The sequence below is a fragment of the Capsella rubella genome, unplaced genomic scaffold (genome assembly GCF_000375325.1).
Source record: "Capsella rubella cultivar Monte Gargano unplaced genomic scaffold, Caprub1_0 scaffold_4, whole genome shotgun sequence".
In the NCBI taxonomy this organism is placed as follows: domain Eukaryota; kingdom Viridiplantae; phylum Streptophyta; class Magnoliopsida; order Brassicales; family Brassicaceae; genus Capsella; species Capsella rubella.
The window spans coordinates 4,962,755-4,985,372 of NW_006238920.1; the positions used below are offsets into that span (position 1 = coordinate 4,962,755).

General features: G+C 31.9%; 2 protein-coding genes and 1 long non-coding RNA gene across 3 annotated transcripts; 2 read left to right on the plus strand and 1 right to left on the minus strand.

The window, feature by feature from the left end:
- Positions 1-9,411: 9,411 nt before the first annotated feature.
- On the plus strand, positions 9,412-9,801 carry LOC111831057 (lysine-rich arabinogalactan protein 19-like). The gene has a single exon (XM_023784568.1). It carries the CDS (start codon positions 9,412-9,414, stop codon positions 9,799-9,801), a length of 390 nt encoding a protein of 129 aa, XP_023640336.1.
- A 942-nt stretch (positions 9,802-10,743) lies between these two features.
- On the plus strand, positions 10,744-14,092 carry LOC111831196. Its single transcript, XR_002834424.1, has 4 exons — positions 10,744-10,878; positions 11,243-11,294; positions 13,337-13,635; positions 13,729-14,092. It is a non-coding gene; the product is annotated as an uncharacterized LOC111831196 (long non-coding RNA).
- Positions 14,093-19,108: 5,016 nt separating this feature from the next.
- Positions 19,109-20,650, minus strand: LOC17889486 (ATP-dependent DNA helicase pif1). Its single transcript, XM_023784569.1, has 2 exons — positions 19,798-20,650; positions 19,109-19,581 (listed from the first exon to the last, which is right to left on the minus strand). The coding sequence occupies exons 1-2, from the start codon at positions 20,648-20,650 to the stop codon at positions 19,109-19,111; spliced, it is 1,326 nt and encodes a 441-aa protein (XP_023640337.1).
- Positions 20,651-22,618: the final 1,968 nt, after the last annotated feature.

Below are 22,618 nucleotides of genomic sequence, written 5' to 3' on the forward strand. Positions count from 1 at the left end.
GATGAATGAATCTCTTGTAGAGATTTCACGGATTGTGTAAAGTTTAGAATCTCCACAACGTTTGCAAAAATGTGGATGTACCTGAAAATTGGACGAACAGAGATGTGTTCGTTTTGCAGAACCGAATTCTGGTGAGATTTGATTAACCCCGAATTTTGAACGGTTTGATTGGACCTGAAATTTGCACAGATATTTTGTATGGAGAGCATGAATAACTCCTATGTGCACAATGAATGCTTGGAACTCTTATGGAAAGAAGACTTGGGTCTAAAGTTCAAACGAAGAACTAATATTCTATATGAAAGGGATTCATAGGACTTGAGGTTCAATGACCCAAGAGAATATGACATTCAAATGAGTTTATTTACTAACGCTCTGTTTATAAGAATTCTCCAAAAGATGGTATATATGATCTGAATGCATATCTTGAAGATGATGCTTTCAGGGGGAGAAATATGTTTTATGTGTCTGGTTGTACTATTTTCTCTTATCATGGTTTTTATCCCATTGGGTTTTCCGTGAAAGGTTTTTAACGAGACAACAAAAAACACGCGAAAGATAAACAAGTAAAGAGAAATGTTGTTGTTCCAATGATGAAAGACTATCATCTTCAAAGTCTGTAGCATTCATTTATGAGTTCGTGAGAAACAACGATAATGATAAAGATGAGTCACTTGAAAAGATCCATGACCAATAGAAGAATGGCGATGCACATATACTACTCGTTCAAGTGAAGATTTAGCGGACATATTTACGAAGACGCTTCACGTATTTGATCGCGTCATCTTAAATATTTCAAGTGATGTATTCATGAGGGGGAGTAAGAGCGTGCTGCACTCTTTTTCTCTTAACCATGGTTTTTCCCACTAGGTTTTCCTGGTAAGGTTTCTAACGAGACATCATATCTCACATGCGCAATTTGGACTACATTTTGTAACGGTCATCCAAGGGGGAGTGTTATGAATATACTTATTACTATATGGATGCCCGTTATAGGCCCATTAGAATATTCTAGGATACTTAATCCATAACTGAAACCCTAATGATGTATCCCTATATATATGTTATACCTTATGATATAAAGTAATAAGAAGAGAACGATTCCCCTAAACCTCTTGTTCTTAACAGATTCATATATTTATAGCAATAATTTTGAAATTGATACAAACGGGTAAAGATTTGCATTGACGGATGCCATACAAATCAATAATATTATCAATTACTGTAAGGGAGAATTGGCATTGTAGTACATTTTTAGAAAATAATTAGGTTATTAGTACATATACTATTTATAATTAGAGAAATGAGTGTTTAACTGTTTGTGTAATAGATAAAATGTGAGTGAGAATAGGAATGTGAGGTATAGTTGGGGTAGAGGATGTGATATATATATATATATATATATATATATATATATATATTATTTTTAGTTACATTCTCTCTTCTATAAATATTTAAATATATGTTAATATATTGTTTGTTACTAAATGTTTTTCACATATAAAAACTCTATTTTTATTTATAATTTAATATATTTAATACATATTTTTTATTCGTACAGAAAAATGTATGTACATATATAAACCATTGTACAATTAAAATATGTGTACAGAGATATACATCTATATTTCTGTACAGACAGACATGTGTACATCAGTATTTCTGTACAGACAGACATGTGTACAGAACATATTTTGTATAAAATATATTTGAGATTATTAAACCAAATGCATATCATAATGTAGAAAAAAAGATTTATTTTTGTTTATGAAGTTTTTTTTTTTTAAGTTCATGCAGTTAGTATTTTAGTTGTTAGATTAGTAGGGGAGATGTAAAGAGAGAAAAAAAAAAAAAAAGTAATGTTGTAAACTATATCTCTACATAGGTGTGAAGATCAAACCAAGAGAAGAACAAAGAGGAAACAAGAACTAGAGAGAATGGAGAAGATCTCATCTTATTATCTTTCTCATGAGCTTACACAAAGAGTAGCTAATTTCATCTATTTATAGTGTTACAAGATTGTCCAAGGGGGATGTATGTTCAAGGGAGATGTTTCCTTAGTGATTAAGTAATGGATTAATCACATGTTTAAAACATGTTTCATAACACTCCCTCTTGATTAATCATTACTGTATATATGCAGTATACTCAGGGGCGAACTCAGCAAAAGTTATGCAACATTGTCGCTTGAACGAATGTTTTGGATTTCAACTTCGTTCTTTTCTTCAAGTTCTTGGGTGTAGCAGAAAAATCTCAGAGGATTATGTTTTATCCTATCACTCTTAATATAACCTCCTTTAATCTGAGCGACACAAGCAGCATTGTCTTCAAATATTTTGCTGTCTCTCTTTTGGTGATTATTCATACATCACATAACTAGTTTGCCAAACTTTATAAGTGTGCGATTTTTCCTTTTTGTACTTCCCATTCACGTTTATTTGTAGGAAGATTGAGATAAACCAAAGTTTTTGAACACCATTTTGTTATCTTTTGGTGATTCTCTCGGTCCTCTTTCTTTTGCGGGGAATTCACTTTCATCAAAGTGGTAATCATGAAATATTGGCCAATATATATCTCTATACGCTTACAAAGCGGAGATTCATGATCCTCTGTAATCAAATTGTGCGCTAAAATTTTTTATCTTCTTGTCGACATTTATGATGTCTTTGGTTCCATATTTACCGTAGTGATATGGTTAATCGAGACCTCTTAATCATTCTAAATGATTTTATTCATGTACATGATTTCATTATTCACCATATCAATCAGTTTCTCTACTTCTCTTAACTAGTATCCTTGCTCCTTTTTTTTTAGGAGTTTATATGCTCCTCTCTGGGAGTTCATTGCTCCTTTGGGATTAATCACATGTTTAAAACATGTTTCATAACACTCCCCTTGATTAATCATTACTGTATATATGCAGTATAGTGCCTCATTAAAAACCTTATCATAGAAAACCCATTTGGGATAAAAACCATGTTAAGGGAAAAAGAGTACAGTAACAATAACTTTGGTGAATTTAACACCCAAAGTGAGATAATTTGGTGGAGTCATATCCCCATATTTTATCAATTATATATGTCAAAGTGATAAAGTGACACATCCATGATGTTCACTCTCGAAATGAGCATTAATGAATTGTTCGTAGTGCAAATCCAAGAGATTGCAAAACGATTCATGGGTGATTAAATCTCCATGTTTTGACATGGAACATGCAGTTTTGCGTGTAGTCATGATTATACATGAGGCCAACGGTTTGTAAGAGATATTTCTCCCATGTTATGTATTCATGGTTGGAGATAAAGTATTTCACGTTTGAAATTTTATGGGTGTGTGATATATGTTGTAACTGCTCCTCCACACCGCTTAAACGATATCATCCAAGAAGGATGAAATATATCGAGGCGAGAGATGAATCTCCGCTCTAATAATGTTAAGCTATCTTATGAGAGATGTGCCTATTGAAATATTTGCATATTATCATGTTGATGATAAAGTTCCCTATTATAATGGGAAAATCATTGAATAGTTTGGATTTTGGAATAAATGAATACGAACTTAAAAGTTCAAAAGATCACTATTCAGAATATAATGCAAACCAAATCCTTGGAAAATCTTGTAGCAGTATAAGTAGATGAACTTACCTACTCTTTGTGTAAGCTCATGAGAAAGATAATAAGATGAGATCTTCTCCATTCTCTCTAGTTCTTGTTTCCTCTTTGTTCTTCTCTTGGTTTGATCTTCATACCTATATAGAGATATAGTTTATAACAAGTAAAAATATATAGAGATTTTGGCAAAACTAACTAAGAAAAATAAAAATTTGTAACTATTCTAACGATATATCTATCATATTCTCTATATAAACTACAATATATACAATTTTACCCCTTAGAGCATCTCCAACCCACCTCTATTTCTTCCTCTAAACTCTATTTTATAGCAAATTTTGCTCCAACCCACCTCTATATCCACCTCTATTATAGAGATTGCTATTTTTATCTCTATATATAGAGGAACTCTATTTTTTCCTCTATAAATAGAGGTGAACTATTTTATTGCAAAATAGTTCTTTTAATCTTAAACTTCTTTTATTTATAAACAAAATAAATAAAATAAATATATTTAATAACTAATAATATAAAATATTTTAGAGGTTTTAATATAAATATATATTCTAAAATTTGAGACTACCATTTGCAAAGTAAATTATATAAAATCTTATAAATATATATAAAAATAGATTTTATTTTTATTGAAGGAAAAAAGAGATTTTATTTTACCTTATTTTATATAATGTGATGTACTTTTAAATAAAAAACTAGATTCGGACCCACACGTACGTGCATGATTAATTTTCAAAATAAAATTTGTTATTAAATTTTGAAATATATTGCGTACCTACAGGGTATGTTTGTAAACGTAAAAATTTAGGAATGGTATTAACATTTATAATCTAAACCCATACCAGTTCAATATTTGATTTGTTTTTAAATAACTCTAAACAAAAAAACAACGATACAATTTTGTTTTGGGCAGATGTACACTAAAACAAATAGTAAAAAAAATGTGGTTTGTATATTTCGAGACAGAAACAATGACTTGTGTGTCCTAATATGTCATGTACTCATGTTTTCCATCTCATATCTATTTTAATAATAATTTACTCATTTAAGATGGTATATGTTTTTCGAACATATAAGAAAATAAGTTAACGATTTAAACTTACACGTAAATGTGGGGTTTTATTTGTTGATATATTTATTCTCTACAGCGTTTATAACATAAATTAATCTTGGTTTGCTTTCATGAAGTTTGTAAATGTCAAATCGACATGATAGCGGATCCAGATTGAGTGTAAACTGTGAGCTACAAACATGATTTAAACAATGTAAAAAAATTAAAAAATTTGCCCCCTGATGGCCTAAATATATTTTTCAATGGGTCAAACACGTTCCTATGCATGCTCCACACTAAAAATATTTTTAACTCAATATAGGTTAAAGTAATTTGTCCCGCAAAAAACAGATTTTGTGTAATCCACATTAGTAACTAGTATGTCCGCATATGTAATCTAAATTTTTTGTCCCATATTATATCATGAATAGTTTAGATGATATTTTTATGTATCAAATTACATGTACCCGTTATTTCATGTTTTGATATTTGAAATAAATTTGGAAAGTTAAAAGTGAATTTAACAATTCAAATTCATGTTCATGTATCATACTTGTTATTTGATATTTGAAAATTGAAATTGAATTTAGGGGGTGTATCCAAAGTAGAATTTAAAGTGTCTTGAGTTTTCATTAGGAAGTTCGTATTATTTTTTTAAATTGTTAAAATAACTTATAGAAATTAAAGTAAAAAATATTTAAAATATGTTTTAAATGATGTATATTCATCTATAATATTAATTGAGAATCACAAATAGGAGATTGTCTAAAAAGTTTATAATTTAAAGATTAAAAATGGAAAACTATTGAAAACTTTACTAACAATTGTAAGTGTGAAATTATATATTATTTTTAAGCTAAACATAATTACGATTATCAGTATATGAACTATTTTAATACTTTATCTGTTTCATTTTAAGTGATGTTTAAGGTTGTTTCACACAGATTAGAAAAACATATATTTTTTTCCATAAAAAACCATTAAGCACAATGAATTCAACCAATAAGAAAATATGATGTATAATATGATTGGTAAAAATTATTAAATACATTAACTATTTGCATAGAAAATTGAAAACATCACTTAAATTGAAACAAATGTTTTAGGTTAAAACATCTATTAAAATGAAACGGATGGAGTTTTGTTCTTTAATTGCATTCGTAATTGTTTTTTATTCTTATATTTAAGTTTTCTTTTCTATTGGTAATGTCTATATTTTAGATGGTGATAATTATTATTTTGTGCACATTTGGTAAGTAAACATGGATATGAAATTTTTTTTTTTAAATCAAAATATAGTTGGTATTTAAAATCATATCTGTTAAGATTCAGATTATGAATTTTTATATTGCTATATATTTAAAAGATCTCAAATATAGTTAATATTTTATTGATTGAACTGTTATATATGTGCTAATTAATGGAGATTATTTTTCTTAATAGATTTTCCTTATTTTGAGTATTTTACAAAAATATAATCTGCTAGAAATTAATTGGAAAGATCGAAACAAAAGATTTTGACAATTTAAAGATCCGAATTTTTTTAAAAAAATATCGGATTGATATGTTTTAAGGAGGTTTGGCTATAGATTTGGGATTACATAAAATGTAACTCTTTTTTAAGATTATATAATTTTTGAAAATTTAATGACATAACTATTTATGTTGTATATTTCGCCACATTTATGCTCTGTACAATTGTATTAGTCGATTATTCCTAATCTAACATAATTACTTGATCTTTTTTTCATAAAATATTATATTTTATTTTCAATTATATATGATCATTTTTATTAGATTTTATTAAGTATAAATTAATATTTTTGAAAATATTTCAAAATACATAAAACTAAAATTAAATATACATTTAGCTATTTTTAATTTCGAATTTAATAATCCAATTTTTATGCTAACCAAATCAATATTATTTCCATAAATATAGTAGATAGTTTTTATTTTTTATTTATAAAATTTTTTTTTGCTGTCTTTAAATGTGTTAGGCTACATGGTTGGGATCACATTTTATTTCATTTTTTTTATTTAATCTTGTTTGCAACACTCACAAAAAGTGTTCCCCTTTTAATAGTTTACTAGATTTGGACCCGTACGTACGTGCGGGATTGATTTCAAAAACTAAGTTTTCTATCATGTTTACAAATATATTACATATATGCAGGGGTATATTTGTAAAAATAATTTTTAGGAATGTCATTAATTAACATTCATAATCCAAACTCATACCCGTTCAGTATTTGATTTGTTTTTAATTTGGTTTAGACAAAAATAGTGATAGGATTTGATTTTGTTATCGGTAAAGACAACTACATTAAAAAAAATGCGTAGTAAAAAAAAAAGAGGTTTGTCTATTTTGGGGACGAAACTCCATCTCGTCCCATCTCCTCCTAGATATGTCATATTATTCTATCTAGGAGGAGATGTGTTCATAATCATGATTTTAATAATCAGCTAAATTTCTATTGAACACATGAACTATCAAACTGGATACAAACAACAAATATATATATATATATATATATATATATATATATGTTTCCTAACCCGGAAAACCTAAATATAAATGTCAGGTAGGTCAATGTCGTTTGCTACGCATGCTCTGCAACAAATTAAAATGTTCAACACGCAAAAAATCCATTCCGCATAATACATATTAGTGAATGGTATGTTCGCATGCGTTTTGTTTGAATTATTACCCCTAAATTTTTGACCCCTATTTATTAGGAATAGTTTTCTTTTCCAAATTACATGTTCCCTTTTCATACCCGTTATTTCATCTAGTTCTTAATAGTAAATAGTATAAAAGCATTTGTCCTGCTTGAATTCCCGATACTTAAAATTCATGTTACCAAAAAATTTGTGTTACTTAGAAGTTTGTCTCATATTTTATCAGGAATAGTTTAGATAATGGTTTTTGCTTTCAGAATTATGTGTTTCATTTCCGTCTCCATTATTCCATGTCTCGTCTTTGTTATTCTAAGTTATGTATTGAAACATTTTGATAAGTTATCAACCCGTATATTGTATTTTATTTAGAATAGTTCAATATTTTCATTCCCGATATTGGGAATGAATAGGTGTAGAAAAATGATTATCTAATATATAACTACCATAACTAATAGATTTTGAGATAGTAAAAAGAGATCGAAATATTTATCTAATTTTTCCAAAAACTATATTCTCAATATTATACTCCGATTCATCGGCAAAATTTGTGAGAATTTAACTCTTCCAAAAACTTTAAAACAAAATTATTATCGGTAAATTTTCCCCTACCATTTTTAGATATATAACGAATGATTTCTTAATAATGTATATATTAATTATTATATATTACAGAAAATATTTTTTGTGAATTTTATTATTATTTATATTAAATTAATTAATTCTGAAAATATCTACTAATATATCAAATAATAGTGTGTGTATTTATTATTTATAAAATCGGTTGAATTTAAATTGAGAACATTGCTCCATAAATTTTAATAATTAAATCCATTTCTTAAATAATTAATAAGAAATTGTATGGATTCTCAAAATTGAGTTATTGTAATAGGATTTCCTAAATTATTAATCGCCCATGAGGAATGTTTGATTACAAATTTATTTTCTGTTAAAATGACATTATATTTGTTTTAAAAAAGATAGATCATTGAAATATATTACGATTTTATAAATTATTTAATTCTAATTGCACCATAAGTAATGTTTGGCATAAATATATTTTCTATTAAAATAACATTATATTGTTTCCTTTTTTAATAGATTCTTTAATATATTTATTTTCTGTTAAAATTATTTATTTTGCTGTCACTAATTCTGTTTGGTTATAGGTTTAGGATTACATAAAATGTAATTTTTTCTTTTTGATTGTGTTTGGTTTTAAAGATAAATAATGCTTCCCTTTTAATAGTATAGATTATATTGTTTCCTTTTTTAATAGATTCTTTAATATATTTATTTTCTGTTAAAATTATTTATTTTGCTGTCACTAATTCTGTTTGGTTATAGGTTTAGGATTACATAATATATAATTTTTCTTTTTGATTGTGTTTGGTTTTAAAGATAAATAATGATTCCCTTTTAATAGTATAGATATAATATAATTTTTGAATATTAATGACATAATTATTTATGTTGCATATTTCTCCACATTTTATGCTCTGTACAATTTTATTAGTCGATTATTCCTAATCTAACATAATTATTTGATCTTTTTCATAAAATATTATATTTTATTTTCTAATATATATGATCATTTTTATTAGATTTTATTAAGTATAAATTATTATTTTTTAAAATATTTAAATACATATAACTAAAATTAAATATATATTTAGTTATCTTTAATTTCGAATTTAATAATCCAATTTTTATGCGAACTAATAATCCAATTTTTATGCTAACCAAATCAATATTATTTCCATAAATATAGTAGATAGTTTTTTTTTTTTTTTTTTTCAATTTTTTTTTGCTTTCTTTAAATGTGTTTGGTTATATGGTTGGGATCACATTTTATTTCATTTTTTTTTATTTAATCTTGTTTGGCAACACTCACAAAAAGTGCTCCTCTTTTAATAGTATATAATATGATATAAATTTAATCTATTTGGGATATTCTATTATACAAGAAAAAGTAGAGGAAACCATTGTAGCAAAAGTCACCTCTATTATAGAGTTCCTCTATTATAGAGGCAAAAATAGCAAAAACCATTAGAGATGGTCTTATCTAATATCATTACAACCACCACCACCATCCTACCTCCGGCCACCACCACCACCACCCAACCACCGGCCGCCACCACCATGCCGACACCACCACCTCCGCCGTCACCACAGTCTCCGGCCGCCACCACCATCCTCGGCCATCACTACCTACCTCTGATCCGGCCACCACCACCACTCTACCACCGGCCGCCACTACCGCCTCTGGCTGCCACCGTCTCTGACTGCCACTGTCTCCGTCTGCCACCGTCTCCGGCCACCACCACCACCATATCTCCGGCAGCCACCACCTCCTCCGGTCACCACCATCTATCACAGCCACTACCACTGACCTGCAGATCAATTGGTAACAGCTTGTCTAGTGGGAAGGTTGTTAGAGGGTGAGGACCTGGGTTCGAGGAACGTCAGACGCACCAATAACCTACATGGTGGGCTTGGAGTGCATGTGGGCCAGGAAAGAGCCTACATGCACAGATTGGGCCTACAGGAGAGAGGTTAAGGTCGATGCGTTGGAGCGCTGTAAGGATGTCATGTGGCGGGGTGTGCCACATGGCGGAGAAATCCCACTTGGCGGGTTGTTATAGTTGGCAAATTGCCCCAAATATATATACAAATACAGAAAAAAAAAATTTTTTTCTTTCTCTCACCAAAACACACTATCGCCTTAATTCTAGCTATTGAAGGAGAAGAAGGTATCCAAGTGCAGCATGGAGAGGAAGGTGTTCATGATAAGCATGGAGAGCATGGAGTGCCGTTAATAGTGAATCTAATAGGGTCGGAAGGAATTGCCCATGGTAGATCTATCTTTGTAACAATTCTCAGAATCTGCAATAATCAATAAATTTAAAGACGTGAAAAAAAACACACAATCACGTTTCTTTTTCATCTATCTCACAAATTACAACTAATAAATGTGAGTCCTATGTTTATTTCCGAAAATATGAATATGATATATACTATTTTACTAATTATATTGTCAAAACGTACTAAGGCCATGTACATCGGCGTCATTAGCCGAAGTCCCACACAATAAACCATTTAAATTTAAATCAAAAATTGAATTAAACCGAAGGAACGTTCCTTAAATCGGGAAATTTTCACCTCGTCCTTTGTCCAACGTGGCATTCGGTGATTGGTGGTCGGGTAAGTGTAGGTCAAATTTTTTTTCGGGGTCTCCTCGTGTTCATTTCTTCTCTTCTCTCTCTCTCTCTCTCTCTCTCTCTCTCTCTCTCTCTCTCTCTCTCTCTCTCTCTCTCTCTCTCTCTCTCTCTCTCTCTCTCTCTCTCTCTCTCTCTCTCTCTCTCTCTCTCTCTCTCTAGCGGCGAAGGGCGATTTGGAAGGCGATTGAAATCGGAGTCCAATTTCTGCAATTGGAAGCCGAAATTGTCCTCGTCTCCGGCATAGAAATCTTCCTGAGAAAGCAGAACCCAATCCTCCGCCGATATCAGACCATGTACATCGGTAAGATTTCGAAATCCTCTAAGAGTTTCTGGGGATTTGGTTTGATTATGCATGGGTTTTGTTGGTATAGGTGATGTATATAGAGTTTTTATGGTTTTCGTTAACATTTTGATTGAATTGTTGGGTCTAAAAAATCGATTAGGGTTTATTGTTTGAGATGCGATTTTCGGATCTAGGTTTTCAAATTTTGGTTTGTTTCGAAGTTCCGATTTAGTCATTTGAAACAGTTTTAGTGTTTATTTGGCTATGTTTATGCTTTGGTTTCGTTAAGGTATCTCACCAAGTTTTCAATTTTAGATTGATGGAATTTGTTTGGTTTGTGATACGATTTATAATGTTGAAATTATTTGATGTATTCATGTAGGTGAGCTGAAGCATAAGGAGTGAAGAAGCACCAACTTCATTGACATTAAAAGGTAAAACTAATTCCTTTTTACCATAATCAAAAATGATATGGCAGGTTATGTGCTAGTTAAGTTTAGTTGATAAAGAATTGGTTGTTGTTTGCGTGGTGAAAGTGATATAGTTAGGCTTGTTATTTGCTGTATTGATGTTGTTTGTGTGTACTAGCGAGTTAGGTCATTCAGTGAGCTAAATTGCATGAGCAGTAAGTAGTTAAAGAAGGTGAAATATCCAAAGACTTGTTGTTTGCTGTATTGATGTTGTTTGCGTGTACAAGTTAGTTAGCTCATTCACTGAGCTAAATTGGATGTGTAGTTAGTAGTTAAAGAAAGTGAAATATCCAAAGACTTGTTGTTTGCTGTATTGATGTTGTTTGCGTGTGCTAGCTAGTTAGCTCATTCACTGAGCTAAATTGGATGTGTAGTTAGTAATTCAAGAAAGTGAAATATCCAAAGACTTGTTGTTTGCTGTATTAATGTTGTTTGCGTGTACTACCTAGTTAGCTCATTCACTGAGCTAAATTGGATGTGTAGTTAGTAGTTCAAGAAAGTGATAAAGTTAGGCCTTTTTGAGATTAAATGCTTCTGTAATAGCTAGTTATCAAAAGTGACTGAGATTTATTGCATAACTTCTGATTAAATGCTTTATTGAACAACTTATAAAGATGAAAAACTTTCTAATCTGGTAGAGTTAAATGTACATAACTTCTGATTAGACATTTGTAGTTAGAAGACTTATTACTTGATAAATATCTCACCTATTAAACATAATAGCAGCCTTCTCTCCTCTTCTATCTCTCCTCTTTGTTCAAACCAATAACCAGCCTTTCTTTCTATACTTATTTTCCTTCTCAATCCGTTTGATATAGATTCTTACAGTCCATATCCTCACTCATCTAGTTATTTAGAGCTTCTTAACAGTCAACAAGAAGCTCAAAACCAAGAAAACTCTTCTTATGAGAGTTTTCCTCCTTTTGCCTACAATCTTGCTTCAGATTTACCAACTTGGAGCTCACAACCATCAGATGCCACCCCTAGTTCTTAAGAACTACCAGTGATTCTCAGGGAGAGAAAGAAATGAAACCCGGCTGATGATGAAGTTCTTATCAGTGCGTGGCTGAACACTTCTAAGGATACAATCATTGGAAATCAACAAAAGTCAGGAAGTTTTTGGAAAAGGGTAAGAGAGTATTATGCTAGCTCTCCCACTTCCACAGAGAGTGGTCAACATGGGCTCAATGTAAACTGTAAGCAGAGGTGGCACAAGATCAATGAGTTCACTAACAAGTTTTATGGTTCATATGCAACGGCAGAGAGGCAAAACAGTAGTGGACATTCATAGAATGATGTGCTGAAGGTGGCTCATGACATCTACTACTCTGACTACAAGACAAAGTTCACAATGGAACATTGCTGGTGTTTGTTAAGGTTTGAACAGAAATGGATCAATCTCAACACTATCAACAGTCAAGAGGAAACCACATGAAGAAGGTTCACAATCAGCAACCAGCAATTTTCAAGATTGTGAGATAAGACCTGAAGGTGTCAAGGCTAAAAGGAGTAATGCTCAAGGGAAGGCTCTTGCTGAGTATAAGAGCATGTGGGAAATCAAAAAGGAGGAAATGGCTGAAACAGAGAAACTATAAAAGCTTGCTATACTAGACACACTTCTTGCTAAAAAGGAACCACTAAGTGAAAGTGATGAAGTTATCAAGCTTAAGATAGTGGCTCAGTATTTCTGATATTTCATGTCTTAGTATCTTTAGTATTTAAGTTTCCATTTTCTGATTCAGTTTGTTTTGTTAACTCGGCTTGTGTTATGTATGTATGTGATATTATCATTATGATATCTTTTGTGATGTTTCTATGTTCTATTATCATGTATGAAGCTTATCATATATATTAAATGTTGTTTGCTTGGTGATTCACTGTTATTTTCTGATTGTGAGCCTGATTTCATACTGAACTTGATTGTATTTTCAATGTGTTGTATCTATTTCAACTTGATTTCATTATGAACTTGATTCTAAAATGAGATTTGTTTCTGTTTTGTGAAGTTGAATCATAGATGGGCCATGACTACAGCTATTCTCAGCCTGATTCCAGACCAGAATGATATGCATGACGACAGTGAAGACAAGGAAAGAGAAGCCTTGATACTTATGGATGAAGGTGAGAGTAGCTTGATCAGTGCTCATGCTATTCTCATGGATGAAGCTGAGAGTAACTTCCTCCAAGCTTAGGCCAGTCAATACCCTCCTCAACCTGAGGTTGAGTTTAGATTTCCAAAAGTGTGCTACTGTAGTGGGAGGCCGCTTCTAACTACTTGCAGTAACAAGAATGATACAGAAAGAAGGTAAGTCATGATAAGTCTCTTCTTCTAATATTTTGTTGTTGTTATTGGTATTGTTGAATAATTCATTTTGTCTGGGGTTTCGGTAAATGGCAGGTTCTTCACATGTCATAATGTTGAAGATGGAGAGATGTATATTCACAAGTGGTGGGATGAGGCTGTAATGGAGGAGATGAGAGACATGGACAGACATTATGAGGTGTTATCTGAGAAGGTAGATGGATTAAACTACCTCACTGACTATGAAACTGAGAAGAAACTACTTCACTTAGAAATGTTAGTGTGTGATCTAGGTAAGAAAAATCTAATGTTTAGAAATGGATCTGAGTTGGTTGTTGGTATAATAGCTGTTGTTGCAATTGTATTAGCTTTGTTGGTAATGTTTAAGTAAAACAGCTTGCATTTCAGACTTGTAATAACATTGTTGTTCACGGGTATGTCTCTGTTTGTATTGACTCGATTGTTCACGGGTATGTCTCTTTTTGTATTGACTCGATTGTTCACTGGTGAATTGAAAATAGATGTTGTACACGAGTGTTCTTTAAATATATGTGTTTAAGTCTCTATTCACTCGATTGTTGCTCACAGGTCTTTTTTATGACAACCAAACAAAACATTTGAGAAGAGACTACACTCTATATATATGCAATCCATTGCATTGAAAATACAAACCATACAAACTCTTCTCTTATTCTTCTAAACCACTACTTCCCTTTCAATACTTCTCTTTTTCTTCTAAACCACTACTTTACTTTCAATACTTCAATCTCATTTTCTCACTTTCTTTTGCAAAAAATCATGGCATCATCTTCAAATCATTTTCACTACTAAAGAGATGAGTATGATGCATTTGATGCGTATTATCAACATTTTCAAGAAAATTATAATCTCTTGGAAGAACCGACCGAGCCAAAGATACGAGTTTTTATTCAAAGAAATCGTGAAGAAGGCCACAATAATCTTTGGAATGATTATTTTAGTGACACTCCAACATACCCGCACAATTTATTCTGGCGACGTTTTCGATTGAACAAGCCATTGTTTATGCGTATTGTGCAACGTCTATCTAACGAAGTCCAATATTTCCAACAAACCCAAGATGCTGCAAGACGGGCTAGCCTTTCACCAATACAAAAATGCACTGCAGCAATTTGTCAATTGGCATATGGTGGTGCGTGTGACATGGTGGACGAGTATATACGACTTGGTGCTTCAACAGCTCAAAAATGTTTGCACGAGTTTATCGCTGCAATAATCCTATTCTTTGGCGATAAATACTTAAGACGTCCCACACATGAAGACCTACAAAGACTACTCCATCAAAATGAGTAACGTGGATTTCCCGGGATGGTTGGGAGCATTGACTGTATGCATTGGGGGTGGAAGAATTGTCCCACTGCTTGGAAGGGCATGTATTCACTATCTACCGGAAAACCTACAATTGTGTTGGAGGCGGTAGCTTCGTATGACCTTTGGATTTGGCAAGCATTTTTTGGAGCTCCAGGTATTATGAACGATCTTAATATTCTAGATCAATCTAATGTCTTTTATGACATTATAAACGGTCAAGCTCTGGAAATCAACTTTTTTGTCAACGAAAGGGAGTACAATTTGGCGTACTATCTCATTGATGGTATTTATCCAAAATGGGTCACTTTTATTCAATCTATCCGACTTCCACAAGGTATGAAAGATTCACTCTTTTCTAAAAAACAAGAAGTTGTGCGGAAAGATGTTGAGCGTGCCTTTGGAGTCTTGCAAGCTAGATTCGCCGTTACCAAAAATCCTTCTCTTTTATGAGATAAAAACAAAATGGCAAATGTTATGAGAACATGCATAATACTTCATAATATGATTTTGGAAGATGAATGTCATACATACAATCTCCGTAAGGTTTCTGAATTTCAACACGGATAAGATGTCGATCAAATATATACTGTTGGTACCGCCGGTGTGGGTTCAAATATCGGCACAACGATTACTCGTCGAACAAGGCTTCGGGATAAACAAGCTAATGAACAATTAAAACATAATTTTATCGAGCATGTTTGGACTAATTTTGGACATCTTCCAGAAAAAGAAGATTAATTTTCAAATTTCTATGAATTCAATAAAATGTTGGTTTAATCTTTGTATGCTTTATGTTTTATAATTATAATGTCTTCTCATGGTTCTTTTGTTCCCTATACCTCTGTTGTTTTCTTTTTTTCTGTGTCTTTGCTTTTCCTTCTTGTACTGGATTTATGTGGTTTATCACTCATACAATGCAAAGCGTTAAAAAAAAAAAACTATGGGACCAAATAATTGTCCCAACCAATGCCCATGCTCTAAAACTCCAAAAATCTCTTATTGTAACTGATGCTAAATTGCAAAGTAATTAAATCAATTATTATTAAAAAGTAACTAAAACTATTATCGTTTTAAGTTATTGATACAATTTAAGTGATGCAATTGACTTTGTTTTAATAGTACTGAGATTCCAACCTAATTTTTTCTTCTCTTGTATAGAATACGAGGGAAATAACCCGCGCTTCGCCGCGGTTCACCGGATAAATATATACCGTTTGCGTTATATTTTGAAGACGAAGTGATATTATCACTTAGAATAACAAAAAGGAAATCAATGTGATTATCAATTCATGTGTTTGTAGGAACTTGAAAGATAAATTCGGCCCATTGTTTAAAGATCATCAATGTAATGGTAAATGTTTATATATCAAGCAGTAGACCGAAAGTTCTAAATTTTTTAACCAAAACCTGATATAAAAATCAAAAACAACATAGTTCTTACATAATATATCCGATGATTCATAATAGCCTCTAACCAAAATATAAACTGAAACATAATATTGGTCTTATGAAGGTTTCAATATACACAACATCGTAACATGCATAAGCAGACCACTTGGTTCCTATGCGATAGCTGCATTGAACCTGTCTTGTACTCATTCCTTAGCAGATAAACCGAAATGGTAGGTTGCAGCAAACTCAGAGCTACAATTTACATTGTAGATATCCAAGTTGGTTAGAATCTATATTAAGTAGACAACAATGGGATATCAATATTCTTAAAACAATACTTCTAAACTTACTTTATCGTGTGGTTTTCAAGACCATTATTGGTTGGATTCAGAAATGTTCTTGAAGCTCCACTATCACATTCAGCATCATTCGTAATACAGGGATTACCTAGAAAGAGTAAAGAACAAATGAAATTCTAATATTTCCTAATCCGTCTATTCTCAAATGTAAATCATTCAAATAGAGTGAAAGCTTTCTTTACTGTGATATGTAGATACTCTCCAAAATCTAAGGACACAGAAGACCGGATGTATTTTGTAACTAATATTGTAACCCTTTGATCTCCACTCCCTTAAGAAGTTCTGACCACTAACTCCTCTAATATGACAAATGATTTTTTCATTCCTGAGTAGGGCAATTGTATATAGTTAGACTAATTTATAAGCAAAGTTTTCAATGTAAAATGTAAGTACGCATAAGTAACGTTTATTAACGTACCTTCCATTTATCACTTGGAAAACGAAACCGTTGACTCCATAAGCATTACCATACTCATCCATCTTTCTAAACTCTTCTTTCAAAGGACCAACATCAATAACAGAACCGTAGAAATCTAGCATGACTCGCAAGAAGACAAACTTATGTTAAAACTTATTACTTTAAACATACTGAACTTTTTACACAATGCTGTAAAATAAAAGCAAACTTACCATACGAATTATTGAATGGGATGATTCCTTTGAAGACATGACTAAAATCTTCAAACCAGTAGTAATCTCAGGTGGACAGAGTTTCTAGGATCATCATGTCTGTCTCCTCAATAAACTTTATCTGGTAATGATGGCTAGTGTTCCGTTCTGGCAAGACTGCCTTGATGACCTTGAAATTTCGAATGTTATACCATTCCCCATCGTAGATATGATTAGGAACAGAGTGTTTGGAATTCTTGCAGAATATAGAAGCCTCAATACGATCACCCTACAATTAGAATCCAGTATTTGTTCAATTGTTATATCTAAACCAATCAATATAACCTATTAAGCAGTTCTAGTGATTAATATGTTATAGAGTTCTGAAGAATTGAGTTTAGCACAATTACATTTAGAATTCATCTACTTAGAACGTTATGTCCAACCATGATCACAATAATCGAGTTTTGCTTAAATTGCTATATGTAAACCATTCAACTAATCGATTCAATGACTATATGTAAGTTACAAACAAATGCTATATGTAAATAGAATAGATACTTACCCTTTGATCAGCAAGGATTAAAACCCTTTTTGTCATGAAATCTCTCCTGTAAGCAATACTTAAAATCTTCACGTCTATGTTCCAATCAGTCTTCGACGGATTCAAATTGGCTATGCAATCTCTACGCATTTTGAAACGCCGTGTAGAATATTGTGATTTTTTTTGAAGAAAGTATAGAAGAAGAGATTTCGTGTTTAAGAGTTTTATCGGTTTCACTATTGCCAAATAGATTCACAGTTGGAAGAAGATGAAAAGTCTACAAATGAAACAATATATATAATCATTAATCGAAATAATGCGTCGTTTCTGTTTTCAATTAAGTTTAATTTTTCACTTTTTGTATAAAACTATTATTGCGTGTGACATTATTATTTTGTATTCAAATCATAAATAATAAATTAGATTTGATTAATGTTGATTATTTTTGATAAATTGGTATCTTAAAGATTTTTTTAACACTAATCGAATTTCCAAATATATTCCGTACATTAAATTGATCGGTTAATGGACTAACAATTTTAAATTTTAGCTAAAATATTAGTAATTTTATTAAGTCTCATTTTTAAAAATCAAAAACCAATAGTTTGATAGATTCAAAATTTAAAACAACAACAAAATAAACGCAATAGCACTCTTATTAAAGTTTGGAAACAAAAAATATCTTAAGAGGATGCATGGTATTGCTTATTCGTGCATGGGAAGGTAAACACGTGAAACTTTAAGAAGGAAATCCAAGTGTTTTTTAGAGTTTATCAAAGCATCAGTTAAAAAAAAATAACAATGTAAACTACTATTAAAACTTTCGAATTTACATCTTCATATATTTTAAAATTTTCATACTCTATTTGCTAATTATAAAGAAACTTTAACACCTTAAATACAATTCTTTAGTTGTAATGCATTTTTTAAGTAGCGAATATAAGTTTTTGAGAATTTATTTAGAAAATACATTAGGTTTATTCGATAAAAAAATGAAGAGATTAACTATACAAAGCAAAATTATTCAAGAGTGCAACAAAAAAAGTGGATGCATGATAATATTTATTCTTACATGAAAAATAAAGCACGTAAAACTGGAGATGCAACAACTTGATACGTAACTAAATGTTATCAAATACTTCTTTAAAAACTACGTTAAGAGTCTTGTTTTGACATGCCCCATCTTCATTCGTAATCAAAATCTTCAATCCTTTTCTCGTCGTCACTCTAGATAGTGCAACATATAGTTGTCCATGTGTAAAGACTGGCTTTGGTAAAACAATCCAACGTATTCCAACGTTTGACCTTGGCTTTTGTTAATAGTAATTGTATACGCAAGAGCTACAGGAAATTGGCGACGCCTCATACGGAAAGGAAACTTTGCATCTGGCGGAGACACAAACATTCTAGGGATAAGTACTTTTTCACTAACACCGTTACCTGTTACGATTCTTGCCTCTATAACATGATTAGCCATCTGAGTAACAATTAACCTCGTACCATTGCACAAACCACCTTTAGGATCTATATTCCTTAGCAACATGATAGGGGCTCCCTTGTTCAATGTTAATTCATGCTTAGGTAATCCAGAAACATTTATACCGATTAAAAATTCCTGCGAGTATACCATATCGTTGAAAACACTCGTATCCGATGTTTCAATGGAATCCGAACTAAGATAACGCCTTTCTTCACCTATAATAATATTGATAAATATGTATAAGACACATGTAATCTACTATATTTATTTTTTAAAAAAGTATAGAATAAATACACGTAAACAATTATAATACACACCTGGTAGTTGAGAAAGCATATATTGATTGATTTTATCAACGTCTTCGTTCCTTGGACTAAGAATAGCTCTTCACTTAAAGAATTTTGGGTCATTCTCTTTAGCGAAGGATTTACCATAGATTTCATGAACAATTGCGTGGATAGGATCATCAGATGGTGTTATTAGTAAATCTTTGGGTATTTCTATTTCGACCTCGCCATCGTTTGGCTCGTTGATTTTCCCATCACCAATATCCAGGAGCCACTTTGAGAACTCGGCGAGAGCATCCGATTGCACGTTATTAACACCTTTTCGTAAGCGCATATTTTCTGTAAGCTTCAAAACTTTACAACTTGGCCAAAGCAACGATGAGTTTATAGAGGCCAAAACTGTTGCGACCCTACCACCTTCAGGAATTACTGGGAGAATCTGTCTAAAATCACCTCCCAAAACAACTACCTTACCTCCAAAAATCCTATTGCACTTCATTATATCTTGCAAAGTCCTATCCAACGTTTCAATACAATGTATGTTCATCATCGGAGCCTCGTCCCATATAATGAGTTGCGCTTCTCTAATCAATTCTGCTAGATCGGACTCTGCATCGATCCAACACACTGAATATTCGTTTATATTGATAGGTATACAGAACCTAGAATGAGCTGTCCTACCAGCTTCCAACAGCAAAGCAGCTATTCCACTCGATGCAACGTTTAGAACAATATTACCTTTAGATCGAATATCAGCTCCAAGTATACTCCACAAGAAAGTTTTTCCAGTACCACCAAATCCACGCACAAAAAACATACCACCCTTGTTTTGATTTATTGAGTAAATTATGTCTTGATAAACACGTCTTTGCTCTTCAGTTAACATAGCAAATAGTCTGTTGTATTTTGTCTTTTGTTCATGAGGCTTATAGTTTTTCTCATCCATGATAAGCCTATTTTCATTAGAATTTAGCACACTATCGTCTGGTGTTGGCATATTAGTGAAAAAAGAAAGGGAAGTACCATTCGAACGCATTAGCAATTCGATTTCCGACAAACATATGTTCCGTATTTGAGCTTGTGTTAACATAATACCTGCATTTCATTTTGTATAATAGAATTAATAATTTTTTTATCGAGAATTATTTATACCGATAATTGTAAAAAATATCTTATAAAGACATATATAAATAATAGAGCAAATATTTTATAAAAATTTCACTAAGATTTCGATGTACCTTGATCATTCATGCGGTTTTTATGAAGGAATAAAATATCTTCGCATAGTATATCTTTTGTCGCGAGCCAAAGATTGAGCGGAACATATACACTCTTTGAAATCAATAGTATCACAAATAGCTTCCTTAAGTACTTCCCAAAACACCAGAGACTTGCTTCTTTTATGGCTGAAATATATTATTTATCATCATCCAATAATCCTAATGCATAGCAAGCATCTTTAAATTCTCCATAAAAAACCCCGTTTACCGTTTTCAAGAATTCGAAGCTGGTCGCACCTGAAATTTTACTAAGCAAAATTCTTAAGTAAAAAGCATCCCCTATAGAAGGTGGTACGTACGTAATCCTTCCTATTGCAAAACTTCTTCTTTTCCTTGATCTCAGCTTCCACATTTTTTCTTTTTATACCATGCATAAGCGGTGGGAAATTTGGCATATGTTAACTTCCTAGCTTCAGGGTCAAGTCTATTGCATTCCATCCATGCTAAGAATTTGCTTCCTCCATTTGTTGAACGTGACATAACGTTTTCTATTGGATCATCCTCATTATAAATAACCAATTCCTGGCCAGGAATATGGAAGGGCAGTTTTTCAACTGGCGTTGTACGATAACATATCGGGGAAGCTAATATTCTCCATGTAGCTTCGCATGCTGATACATATCTACAGATACGCATGATTTAAGTATATTAGTGTTACCTTTAAATATAATAGAGTTATAATTTTACTATACGCACCTGCAGTTAAAATATTGTTTAATTTCATTTTCTTCATCCTCTTCTCCTACAGATGCTCTTATATAATCTGGTCCTTTGCTGATATATTTGAAAAGATATTTGATTGAACGTGACTGATTACACCACTCTACATTTATGTGAGCACGATAACGTATCGACAATTCTCGATTATACAGAATAACATATCTGTTGGCTAAGTCGAAACCTCTCTTCTGTACCAATCTTCCATCATCTCTTCGCCTGTATACTGGATAACCAGCATCATCTATCACAGTATTATCTACGTATGGCTTTGGAAAAAATTTTGTGCACTTACCATCCTTCATGCAAGGACTATCATTGTATTGACGTCCACAAGGCCCATGAATCATAACATCAGAAACAACTTCATATAAATACTTATCCACTTCTTTGTCCGGTATTTCAGCACTTATGAATTTATCTATGTCTTCTGTAGTGCGCATTTTACAATCCGGATGCAGAAATAAGACCATGTGAGCATGAGGCAGTCCCCTTTTTGAAATTCTATTGTATACATAGCTGCGTAAAAATCAAAACGGCAACGTAACTATATATATATATATTTTTTGTATAAGAATATTAATCAAATGTATATTAAAATAAGATAGTACCAGAATTCACCGTGCCGAAAGTTTTTTCTTTGGTGACTTGATGCATAAGCTTATCTAACTTCATTTTGAAAACCCGGCAACAAATATCTGGTCTATCCTCTTGTTTAAGACGATGTCTAGTAATATATCGCACAACTTCAGGCCACTTAGGATTGCAAGTGATCATTATGAAAAGGTCCGGGAAACCAAAGAATTTGTAAGTGGCCATTGCATCTAAATAATGTTCCATCATATACCGTTTTCCTACAGTAAACGACGAAGGTATGTAAATTCTTTTACCATGGTCTGAAAGATCAGTACGTCCTTTATCAGCATCTTCGAGTATCTTATCTATTCTTTCTGTCCGAAGTTTTTTTT